Below are 12,402 nucleotides of genomic sequence, written 5' to 3' on the forward strand. Positions count from 1 at the left end.
CTCCCTCACTCCCACCATCGTTTACAATAGGATGAGCTGCAAGGGGGTTATCGTGTGTGTCTGTGCACATGATGAGGCAATAATGAGTCAATAAATAGATGTGATCGGAGTTCCAAAGCTTGGGACTGAGAATGAAGTTTCCAGAACATCCTCTACATTGGTCTAATGCGCCATCTGGTGGAAGTCTCGACGAACGATGGAGTGTTGCTTTTTTTTTTTTACTAAGTAGTCTGTTGCATGTTCCTTTATTGTCTAGCAGGGGGCGGTATCGTAGGCCACTGTGTTCCCTTACTGTCCAGCAGGTGGCGGTATACTAGTCTGCTGTGTTCCCTTACCGTCCAGCAGGGAGCAGTAGTCGCTGGGCGCTGTATGCACGGTACTTCCTGTCGACGTAGGACGTGAGGGAAAGTTCAAATAACAATAACACTCCCGACAATAAAGTGTTCTTCTGAAATAGTTTGGTAACGCAACAGTTTGATGGCTGATTTAGAAAGCCAGCGCAGTTTGTCGGGTCTCTGGGTCCTGGGGAATAACCAGCTGGTGGATGAATGGAAGGTAACCCATACACCAGTACACATGCTGGTAATGTTAGTGGAGCTGCACTCCTCACCAGTACACGCCAGTATACATGTTGGTAATGTTAGTGGAGCTGCACTCCTCACCAGTACACACCAGTATACATGTTGGTAATGTTAGTGGAGCTGCACTCCTCACCAGTACACGCCAGTATACATGTTGGTAATGTTAGTGGAGCTGCTCTCCCCACCAGTACACACCAGTATACATGTTGGTAATGTTAGTGGAGCTGCTCTCCCAACCAGTACACATGTTGGTAATGTTCTCTGCTCACCAGTGCGTGTAAAGATGAGGAGGACTGATTGACGTTCTGCTCTGTAATCACGGAACACATCACAAAACACTGATGATTGATTATTATTTGATATAACGTCAATGCATTCGTGTCTCTCAGCGTCATTAAAGCTGATCAGAGCTGTCAGTGTGGTCCTTCATGGACCTTCATGACCATATGCTACTTCTTGTAGCCACCCTGGAGGCTATAACCGTACTTTTTCTGGATTAAACGTGTTCTCATCGTTTCTCGTTTCGTTCAGAGACAGGGAGAGCACCTGTTCAGTCGCGACCCAGACCCCAGCAGAATGACGCAGCGTTCCGCTGAGTTCCACAAACTGCTGCTGAAGATCAAAGGTGCTTGAGCTGAGTGGTGCTGATGACGTCACTGTGTTAGGTCTATTCATGTCGGTTCCTAAGTCCTCTCCCCTTGGTTCCTAAGTCCTCTCCCCTCGGTTCCTAAATCCTCTCCCCCCTGTCCCCTCGGTTCCTAAGTCCTCTCCCCTCGGTTCCTAAGTCCTCTCCCCTCTGTCCCCTCGGTTCCTGAGTCCTCTCCCCTTGGTTCCTAAGTCCTGTCCCCTCGGTTCCTAAGACCTCTCCCCTCGGTTCCTAAGTCCTCTCCCCTCTGTCCCCTCGGTTCCTGAGTCCTCTCCCCTCGGCTCCTAAACCCTCTCCCCTCTTTTCCTAAGCCCTTTGTCCCCTTGGTTTGTGAGTCCTCTCCCCTCGTTTCCTAAGCCCTCTCTGTCCTCAGGCGTCCCCTTGGTTCCTGAGTCCTCTCCCCTCGTTTCCTAAGCCCTCTCTGTCCTCAGGCGTCCCCTTGGTTCCTGAGTCCTCTCCCCTCGTTTCCTAAGCCCTCTCTGTCCTCAGGCGTCCCCTCCACCCCGGACCGGTCTCAGCTGGAGCTGGCGGTGCGGTTCAACGCGTGCGTGTTCTCCGTCGCTCAGGCCCAGACGGAGCGGGCCCAGTCGCTGCTCACAGACGGCCTGCAGAGAGGTGACCACTGGCTCTATTTAGTGGTGAACAAGATAACACAATCACATCGGCCATCTTAGGAGGTTCACGTGTAGCATATACTAATCATATACATGCTAGTGGTAATGTGTGTTCCCACGCCCACAGTCTCTCAGTGGGCGTCCTGGAGCAAGATGCTCCTACCTGCTCCTCACTCAAGGAGCTGCGGTTCATAAGTTTATTAATATACGGCCTGTTCAGCCCTTTGAGACTGTAGCTGTGTTTAAGGGCCACACGGATACAATCGAATCGATTTGAATTCACTGTCGCAGTTTGTTGTTTTGGATTTTGAATGTTTTCTACAACGATTAACTAGTAAAGAAGTCCATGTCGCTCGGCTCTGAAGGATGAACCAGAGTGGTTCGACGTTAGTTCTAACGGCCCACTGTGCGGACCCCCCTCAGCTCTGGGGGTCGCGGGGGGCACCGGTGGGTCCTCCTCTGAGGTCTGCTCTCTCTGGAGCTCTGCCCTGAGGGCCCTGGCTGACGGGCCCCTGCTGCTCGCCACGCTGCGTCTGCTCTGTCTGCAGTGGGCCGTGTGGCTGTCCTCCAACCGCCTCACGCACATACAGGAGCTGAGGGTGAGTCCACGCACGCACGCACACACACACACACACACACACACACACACACACACACACACACACAGGAGCTGAGGGTGAGTCCACACACACACACACACACACACACACACACACACACACACACACACACACACACACACACACACACACACACACACACACAGGAGCTGAGGGTGAGTCCACACACACACACACACACACACACACACACACACACACACACACACACACACACACACACACACACACACACACACACACACACACACAAACACACAAACACAGGACCTGAAGCTGATGAACTCATCTTCACACGTTGGGGACCTGAGACTGTTTTCTAAGATGGCTGCCATTAGTTGCAACGTGTTGTATGTCAGAGTGGAGAGATGAGAGAGAGCACACAGGAGAGTGAGACCTTTAAAATAAGTCTGTCCCTCTCTGCCCCCTCCCTGCTTATCTCCTCCATTGAGAACTTCTGCATTCACCGTGATTAACAGGCAAGATAGATTCCATGAACCAATCAGGGAGAGATGAGAGGATTGGTCAGAAATTAGCAAGGGGCCGACTCAAATTGTAATAGTCTACAGAGGAAGGGGCAATCGACCAGAACGGAAACAAATCAGAGTTTCTTCCTCAGTTTGGGGATGCGTTAAACATGTTTAGTGTAAACGTCACGTTGACGACAGCGGCCTGGTCTTGAGGTGGTTTCCTGTCTTCGTGTGTCGCAGGGCGAGCTCTCCTCTCTGTCGGACAGACTGTCTGCTCTTGAAGAGGAGGAGGAGAGGAAGAGGAGTCTGTCTCCGTCGGACCGTGAGCCCCCCCGCCTGGTGGCGGACCCCCTGCGGCTGACGGAGCTGCTGGACGTCTGCACCGTCGTGGCCCGAGGTCTGAGCCGTCCTACGACGACGGGACTGAAGCTACTTTAGGCGTGCGGAGGCCTTCATAGTAAAGGCCCCATGACACGCCAACAGGTGTGAGTGGGATTGGCCGTTACAAGCCGTTTTGAAAATCTGCCCCTTATGACATCACAAGTGGGCGTGTCCACATTCACATTCACACCTGGGGGCATGTCATGGGATGTTTAACAGCATTTTTTGCCATATTTGTTAACATCCGAGAGCAATCAATGAAGTCAACGCTATGACAAACACTTGAAACCAGTCTCATCTGGCTGCAGCAGGCCTGTCACAAGCTCGTCCAATCACGTCATTCAGCCAGAATGACGTGATTGGACCTCCCTGTCTCCCTGTCTGTCTGTCTTTCTGTCTGTCTGTCTGTCTGTCTGTCTGTCTGTCTGTCTGTCTGTCTGTCTGTCTGTCTGTCTGTCTGTCTGTCTGTCTGTCTGTCTGTCTGTCTCCCTCCCTCCCTCCCTCTAAAGCCGCCTGATTCTTCCTCGAGGCTAGCAGACCTGCGGCTAATGCTAGCGAGCTAGCCCCGTGTTTTGGGGGAGGGGCTTTTGAGGGAGGCCTGAGGGGGGGGGGCTGAACAATCAGTTTTGCCACAGCAGGAGTCAGAAAGACTCCAGGCTATTTCCGGAGTTATATTCTGAGGAGTGTGAGATCGGCTGTGGCTCAGCGCTACACTCTTACACTCAAACTGCTCCTGGGGACAGAAATAGAAATGTAGATCTATTTTTAAAAAAAAATCAACGGCTAATGTTTCTACAAACGTGTCTCCGTTCAGGCGCCGAGTGGCTGAGCAACGGCCGTCCTTCAGACGCTCTGTCGGAGCTCCAGAGAGCCTTCTCCCTCCCGGCCCCCCGAGACCTCCTGGCCCACGCACACGTCCTCTCAGGACGCTGCCTCGCCGACACGGTGAGACACACACCTGTCTCTCGTCAGCACGCAGAGACACCTGCCTGACCTCCTCCATCTTTATTATCATTCATCAGGTATACGGGTGCTGCTTCGCACACGTGCCACTAGGCTGTGACATCACTGCAATGGGACACAGTATTGGACAAGTTGGACCGTTGACCTCGCTGGTTGTAGATTTGCGCTTTACAATATTGCCTCACATTCACCCATTCATAATAATAATAATACATTTTATTTTAAAAGCGTCTTTCAAGGTACCCAAGGGCACTGTACAAATAAGATACATATAGTCAATAAAAAGTACATATAGCCAAGCAGTCAGAGACTGACACTAAAGACCTAATAAACTCAGACAGGGACAGTCAAAGAGCAAGCGTACAGGACGGAGATTTACACAGGATGGACATAGATGCAAGGCACGAAGGGAAAAACACACACAAAGACACTCAGAGGGGAAACAAACAATACGTAGGGCATAAAGTGCACACCATGTAGGGATGAAAACAAGTAAAAACAGTAAATAAACGAGGCATTGCCAGTAGAAATGAAAGGAAAGGAAAGCTGAGCTAAAAAAAAAAGTGTTTTGAACCGTTTTTAAAGTAGATAAGGTTGTGCTTTGGTGCATCACTAGTGGCAGGGTATGCCACAGCTTTGGGCCATTCATGCGCACATTCACACACCGACGGTGGTGTGAACCTCGCAGGGCGACAGCCGGCTCGTCAGGAGCAGTCAGGGTGAGGCGTCTCGCTCAGGGACACCTCGACCCTCCAGGAGCCGGGGATCAAACTAGCACCCTTCTGGTTACGAGCTAACCCGCTCTACCTCCTGAGCCCAATAGACCTCTGAAGAATAAGTCCCGCCTCCGAGGCTCCTGGCTCCATCGGTCAAATGTCTCTGCGTAATAACATGGGGTTTTGGAATGATCCTACATAACAAACTCTGTTTTGGATTGTCTGTGCCGTTAAAGTAGCATTTATAATCGTTTACTACTTACGGCACCGACAATCCAGAACCCAAGTGGAATCTAGATGGAAAGAGTGTGTAGTTCAAAACGTGAGCAGCTTTTACTTCTTCGCCACCCACAGAGTTTGTTCTGTACGATCATTCATAACCCCCGTGTTATTTCCCATCGACATTTGACCGATGGAACCGGAGCCTCGGAGGCGGGACTTATTCCGCGCCAAAATGGCGGCGAAGGCCTTGCTTGATGGACACCGTTCTGATGTTGCAGGCCGTGATTTTATTCACAACCTGCGTATGAAGAAGTGCCCTGGCCCGCTCGGTTTCCCCTTTAACGTGTGGGGGCTGATTGTTCCCCGCGGCGCTCAGGGCCGCCCCCAGATGGCGCTGCTGTGCTTCATGAAGGCCATGGAGACGGACCCCCACTGTGTCGCTGCCCTGCACCGCAGCACAGAGGTCTACCGCCAGCTGGGGAACGCAACGGCCCTGGTGGAGGGTCTCCGGCTGCTCAACACGGTGGGACGCGCACACACACACACACACACACACACACCCCATTCAACAGTTCTTCATCACATCGCTCTACTCCACACACGTGTTTGCTCAAGGCTGTGAATCATCAGCCCGTTCTTATAAAGAGGACGTCGGAGACCTTTAAAATAACATCTAGGGCCGATCATGACTCCTGCGACCCCATAGGCATATCAGGGGACCAATACACACGATGAGGAGCTTGAATTACCCCTGGTTATTAAAGGTCCCATGCCACCAGGTGTGGTGTGATTAGCCGTTACACGCCGTTTAGAGAATCTGCCCCTTATGACATCACAAGTGGGCGTGTCCACCAAGATGTGTGACGGACAGATGAGCAACGTTTGCTACAGTCCACTGGGTAGGCTGGCAGACGGATCTATCCAGCGCACATCTAGGTTAATCACACTCACACCTGGTGGCATGTCACCTTTAAAACAACACCTAGGGCCCATCATGACCTGTGGTAGAGAATAACCGAGTTCTATCACTTCAACTAACTAGAGCAAAAGAAATCGAGGGGTCGGGAGTAGAGATGGGCGATATGGCCTAAAATCCATATTGCGATATACATTGCAGCCTCTTGCGATAACGATATATATCACGATATAAAATCATAAAATAACCGTTTCAGAACAGGTTACATAGACCCTAAGGAAAGCCAAACTGCTAAATGTATTTAAAAAAAAGAGAAATATAGTATGTCATTTCGAGAACATTTATTATGAAACACTGTAATCATACAACATAATGTTGCAGATAAATAAAATTAGTATTGGGTTTCTTTCCTTTAGTGCAAACCATTCTAAAAGGCACTACACTTAGTTTAAGTCCTTGGTTCTTAAATGCCACCCAAGATGCAGAGAACAGGAAAAACGGGTGTCTTTCTAGATAAGGAACAGACACTGTACTGACAATTAGGGATGGGCATGATTAATTGATGATCGATCATTGATTGTTAAGATTTTTGTCGATTACGTGATATTTTTAACCATCAAAAGGAGGTTGACCCAGCCGGAGAGGTGGTCTCGGAGACGTTGCTAAACATGGAGCAAAGAGGAGACGGAACGTCTTTTGGATATTTGGGTCCGATATCCAAAAGTCATTCCGTCTCCTCTTTGCTCCATGTTGAGCCACCACCCGACGGTCCGACAATAGCAAGTAAAAAGTATGCTGGAAAACATAAACTTAAAAATGCCGATGCATTTAACACATTCCAAGTCAGGATGAGGGAGAAGGAGTTGGACCAGTCCGCAGATCAATGTATATCACGCTGGATATCCATGATTGTTTACTTTCACCGGTGCTTCCCCCCCCCCTTTTTCTTTAACGCTTTACAACGCCCCAGACCTTTTTGTCCAATGACTTAACCCATTCAGACCGGATCACGCATCTGTGCGTGTTTACCTTTAAGACCGGATTGCGCATCAATGCGTGTTTACCATTAACCCATTTGTACCGGCTGCGCGGAGCAGCATTGTATCTACTAGATACAACATTGTATCTACTAGATACAATGCTGCGCTGCACAGCAGCCGGTACAAATGGGTTAACGTTCTTTGCACACATGCAGGTTTGTTGACGAATTCTGGCACTGTTGCGAAAATTGCAATGTGAAAAGGAATTGCACCAAACCAAAAATTAAACATTGTATTTTGCGTCATCAACATGCATTATCGCGATAGAGCGATAGAATTAAAATCTCTATCGTAGGCCATTTTTTTTTTATCGTTTTATATCGTATATCGTTTATATCGCGCATTACTAGTCGGGAGCAAGTATGACAAAAAGACTATCGTTAAAAAGGCAACAACAAAGCGGAGTGGTTTGCAAAGCACTGCCGGTCAACAGGTCCCGGCCTCCTTTTTATCCTCACGTACAAAGCTGTTTCTCGTTTGAGGTGTCCGCCCACGGCCTCCCACGGCCGATCAGTCGTAAGTTCCCTTAAACGAGGGGCCGGCAACACTAATCTAAAGCACCGGGCTGACGTCAGCACGCCTTGACCCCTAAGCCTCTGGCGTCACGTTGGCCCCCAACCTACCCTCTGGCCCCAGGCTCCCTGGCGCCGTGCCAAGTCTTCGATGAGAGTCCAGAGGCGTTTTCAGATGTTTTCTACCGTTAGATATACAGGCCTAATAGTAGTCATGGTTTACCGTAGAATATAGTCGTTCATTTCTTCCGCAGACCCTCCTGCGACCCCATGTGGTATCAGCAGCCCGATGCCCCCGATGAGGTCAGAGAGTGACCCCAGGTTAGAGAAGCCCTCTGTAAACGTCCGTCTGCCCCCCAGGCCCTGAGACTGCCACCCCCTGCCGCCCCCAACATGGCCGCGGAGGTGTCCCCGCTGAACGCCTCCCTGCTGCTGAGCAGCCCGGCCCTGGGGAGCCTGCTGGCCGTCCCCTCGGCCCCCAGCGTGCAGCGCCGCCTGGCCCTGAGCTGTGTCCTCCACGGACGGTGAGGGCCCCAGGCTCCAGGCTCCAGGCCCCAGGCCCCAGGCCCCAGGCTCCAGGCCCCTCGTTCACATCGAGGGGGTGGTCCTGGGAGTGGGGGTGAGGGATGAACCCTGGGTGAGGGGTGGTCCGGGGTGAGGGGCTGGTCCTTGGTGGGGGGGTGAGGGGTTAGGGGGTGGTCCTGGGTGAGGGGCTGGTCCTTGGTGAGGGGGTGAGGGGTTAGGGGGTGGTCCTGGGTGAGGGGCTGGTCCTTGGTGGGGGGGTGAGGGATGAACCCTGGGTTAGGGGGTGAGGGTTGGTCCTGGGTGGGGGGCTGGTCCTGGGTGAGGGGGTGAGGGGCTGGTCCTGGTTCTGGGGATGAAGGGGTGAGGGGCTGGTCCTGGGTGGGGGTGAGGGGTGGTCCTGGGTGAGGGGGTGAGGGCTGGTCCTGGGTGAGGGGGTGAGGGCTGGTCCTGGGTGAGGGGGTGAGGGGGTGAGGGCTGGTCCTGGGTGAGGGGGTGAGGGCTGGTCCTGGGTTAGGGGGTGAGGGGGTGAGGGGTGGTCCTGGGTGAGGGGGTGAGGGCTGGTCCTGGGTGAGGGGGTGAGGGGGTGAGGGCTGGTCCTGGGTGAGGGGGTGAGGGCTGGTCCTGGGTGAGGGGGTGAGGGCTGGTCCTGGGTGGGGGGCTGACCCTTGTGTTGTGGCCCCAGGGTGGCTGAGGGCGTGGAGCACTACCTGGACCTGCTGGCCGCCCTCCAATCAGATCCTCAGCACGCGGTAAACCCCGTCTAACCGTCCAACTAGAGACACTGTAGCGGGGGGGGTCTTTAACCACACCATAACAACGCTGTCTATCCTGGGCTTAAACTCAATCCAAACATCCTCTGAATCAGACGGATTAACAAATTCATCTAATAAAAAAAGACAAAGAAATTCAAAGTGTGAGCTAGATCGTGAAAGGATAAAGCGCGCTAAACGCAGCAAAGCAACGGCTCCATTCCCGAGGCCGTCTGGGAGAGCGAGGTTCCTCACTGGTCTCTGTGGCGGTCCCGTCTCAGGTCGCCCCGGGACCGGTCCAGGCCTCGCCGCGGGGGGTGGAGCTCTACCTGGAGGCGGCCGCCGCCCTGCTCCTGGCCGGGCGTGGCCCCGACTGCTGGGCGCTCTGCGACGAGGTCCTGAGCGCCACCCTGGACCTGCTCCCCCAGAGGCTCATCCTGGGGGACCCCTCGGAGGACCAGGACCAGGACCCGGACCAGGACCAGGACCAGGACCCGGACCAGGACCAGGAACAGGACCAGGACCAGGAGCCCCTGGACGTGGTGCTGTGGGCGGGGTCTGCCCACCTGCTCCAGGCCCACTGCCAGGCCGCCCTGGAGGACTGGAAGCAGGCGGTGACCTGCTACACCAGGTGGGCTCCATGGGGGGGCGCTGTGGGGTCTGACTGAGGGGTCCTGGGGGGTCTGGTGGGTCCTGGGGGGTCCTTGGGGGTCCTGTTGGGTCTGGTGTGTCTGGTGGGTCCTGGGGAGTCCTGGTGTGTCTGGGGGGTCCTGTTGGGTCTGGTGGGTCCTTGGGGGTCTGAGGGGTGGCGCAGCGTGAGAGCTATGTCATGATGATGATGATGACGATGAAGGTGTGTCTGTGTTGCAGGTGTATCAACCTAACAGGGAAGGTGTGTTTCAAAACCCAAGGTGAGCGTCTCTTTATTTGTTCAGATTTGCTTTCATTCGTGGATGGAAGGAAGAAATTAGAAATAATAACGAATAAATTGGAAACTATCCAATCATTCATATGACTATCGGACAATGTCAAATCGGTGCATCGTAACAGTGATCTTTTACTTGGTGGCGGTTGTCTTGTATTTGGTCACGCTCCATCAAAGGCGGCCTGGTTCTCCCCATGGCTCACGAGGTCCGTGTCCCCCACAGGGACCCAGCCCCCCCCCGGAGACCTCTCCGGGCGGCCCGGGTCTAGACTCCGCTCCCTCCGGAGGCTGAAGGGGCTCTCGCTGGCCGGCCGCGGAGTCAGCTTCACCCAGAGAGACCAGCTCAGAGAGGCCCTCAGGGACCTGCAGCTCAGCGCACTGGTCTCACCTGGTACGCACACTGGGTTCACATGGTTCACACTGGTTTAATCTGGTGCGCGCACTGGTCTCACCTGGTACGTACACTGGTCTCACCTGGTGCGCACACTGGTCTCACCTGGTACGCACACTGGGTTCACCTGGTTCAAACTGGTCTCACCTGGTACGCACACTGGTTTCACATGTTTCACACTGGTTAAACCAGGTCCGCACACTGGTTTAATCTGGTGCGAACACTGGTTTCACCTGGTCCGTACACTAATTCTACCTGCAGACCAGAGTCCGACTGATTGGACTCTGGGGCTGGGGGAGTGATCAGTGTTTGACAGGTTAAACCAGGCGTCTCCACAGATAGCAGGAGACGGCTGGTCCTGACGGCTGAACCTGTTGTTCATTGATCACTCAATGAACAACAGGTGTGCAGCCTCCCCCAGCCTCAGAGTCCAATCTGTCAGACTCAGGCCAGGTGAGGCTTCTTAAACCAGCCATCCTCCACACACACTCACTAACTGCTCTAACTGAAGAGTGTAGGCGTGTTACAGATCGTCTACATTTGCGCGCATGCATGCACAAGACTTGAGAACACCCGTCGGTACTAGTCAGAAACACGTCAAGTCGGACACGGGTGCACTTCTCGTTGTTTGAACAAGCATAGTTTGGAGAGGACACGCCACTTTGAAAGGAGTTATGTAATTTCTCACGTGGTAATTCCAACCAACCAGGGCAATGTTTTGATATGTTGAGGGGAGTGTCTTATGTCCGCATTTATTTGAGACCACATGCACAGAAATGCAGACGGAGGGATCTCCCGCCAGTTTTAAAGTCATGTGACATGTCGCATAGGGAAGTTATCACCAGCATTTCTGACGTCTTGATCCCAGAAAGCATTGTGCTATGCGTGGCAACTCAACTCATGCTTGATCTGAAACTCGTGTCGGCTGTCTATCTGTTCCCCCGCCCCGCTGTCTCCCTAGGGGGTGTCAGCGCGGGGCTGTGGCTGGGGGAGGTGCTCTGGAGGCTGGACAGACGCCGGGAGGCGGCCTCCTGCTGGGAGAGGAGCCTGGCTGCTGAATCACCTGCAGAGTAAGACACCATTTTTTTTTGTGAAACCGCCTAAGCGTCTTGTGTGTTTGGGCCGACCGGAAGGAAAACGGAGGGGAAAGATTGTTTTTCGTGTTCATGTATATATAAATGTTTATTTCTATTGATGAAAGGAAAAGATATATAAAAAAACGGTTTGAGCAGAACTTCTGCCGAGGAGATAAACAAAATGCGATAAGGGCAAAAAGATAGTCGTAAAGGTTTTGGATTTATTTATTATTTTATTTGTATTATATTTTTAAATAGGAGCGTCGTCCAAACTCATATCACTCTCAGCGAGGATAAGGAGCCAATAGAACAAACCACTCTTATCAGGGTAAATGTTGGTTTCATTCAACTCTGCAATTATGTTGTCCTTTATGATCGACCAGATGGAGCTTTCGAGAACATCTTCTGGACCCCTGCGCCCTGTTGATATGTTCTATATCAAGTCTTTGGAAAATATGCACAAATTAATATTCTAACAGCTACTGAGCATTTGGTCACAGGAGACGTTTGGGATTTATGTTTGAGGGGAAGAAATGTCATGCATGATCATCTGGTTCAGTAGTTTAGTAAACAGAGTTGTATATGTACATGCAAGGTAATGGGTGTTCGTTATGAAGGTTATGAATAATTAATCTATTCCTAAATGTCTTGCGTTGCAGGACACTTCCGTTGTACCTACAAGAGCCCAGATCAAGTCCTTCGCTGGATCCCAGCGTTCTCCGCAGCAGAGTACAGAGTCTGACACAGACGTAGCACAGAATTACAATACGACATTTTGGACTGAAATCTTTTTCAATCCACCGTTTACATGCATGCACTGACCTGATCAGAACATGTTACATTTTAAGTTGTTGCTAGCTTTGTCATGTAGAAAATTAAATGAATGTATACACTTTACCAATACGGATTTTAATCAGAGGGAGAGAACTATTATCTAATCAAGGAATGTGTAATGTGCAATTACAGGTAATGATTTAATTTGATTAAAACATTGACACAACATAAACCTAAATAATCATCGGTGTTATTTGTTTTTTGACTCTGAAATATTATTT

General features: G+C 51.8%; 1 protein-coding gene across 1 annotated transcript; it reads left to right on the forward strand.

Annotated features, from left to right (window-relative positions):
* The first annotated feature begins 417 nt into the window (after positions 1-417).
* fancg (FA complementation group G) lies at positions 418-12,279 on the forward strand. The gene is made up of 14 exons (XM_079758174.1): positions 418-555; positions 1,113-1,206; positions 1,717-1,842; positions 2,265-2,440; positions 3,172-3,328; positions 4,127-4,257; positions 5,590-5,736; positions 8,042-8,205; positions 8,889-8,955; positions 9,237-9,586; positions 9,826-9,866; positions 10,104-10,271; positions 11,233-11,341; positions 12,007-12,279. The coding sequence occupies exons 1-14, from the start codon at positions 478-480 to the stop codon at positions 12,098-12,100; spliced, it is 1,902 nt and encodes a 633-aa protein (XP_079614300.1). The 5' UTR covers positions 418-477; the 3' UTR covers positions 12,101-12,279.
* Positions 12,280-12,402: the final 123 nt, after the last annotated feature.

The sequence above is a fragment of the Pollachius pollachius genome (genome assembly GCF_949987615.1).
Source record: "Pollachius pollachius genome assembly, chromosome: 1".
Classification (NCBI taxonomy): Eukaryota; Metazoa; Chordata; class Actinopteri; order Gadiformes; family Gadidae; genus Pollachius; species Pollachius pollachius.

Bases quoted from the DNA above. Each gene is read 5' to 3' on its own strand.
- fancg (XM_079758174.1), top strand. From the start codon at position 478: ATGGCTGATTTAGAAAGCCAGCGCAGTTTGTCGGGTCTCTGGGTCCTG. The intron at 2,441-3,171 runs GTGAGTCCACGC...CGTGTGTCGCAG, and splicing joins CGCACATACAGGAGCTGAGG to GGCGAGCTCTCCTCTCTGTC. The intron at 3,329-4,126 runs GTCTGAGCCGTC...GTCTCCGTTCAG, and splicing joins CTGCACCGTCGTGGCCCGAG to GCGCCGAGTGGCTGAGCAAC.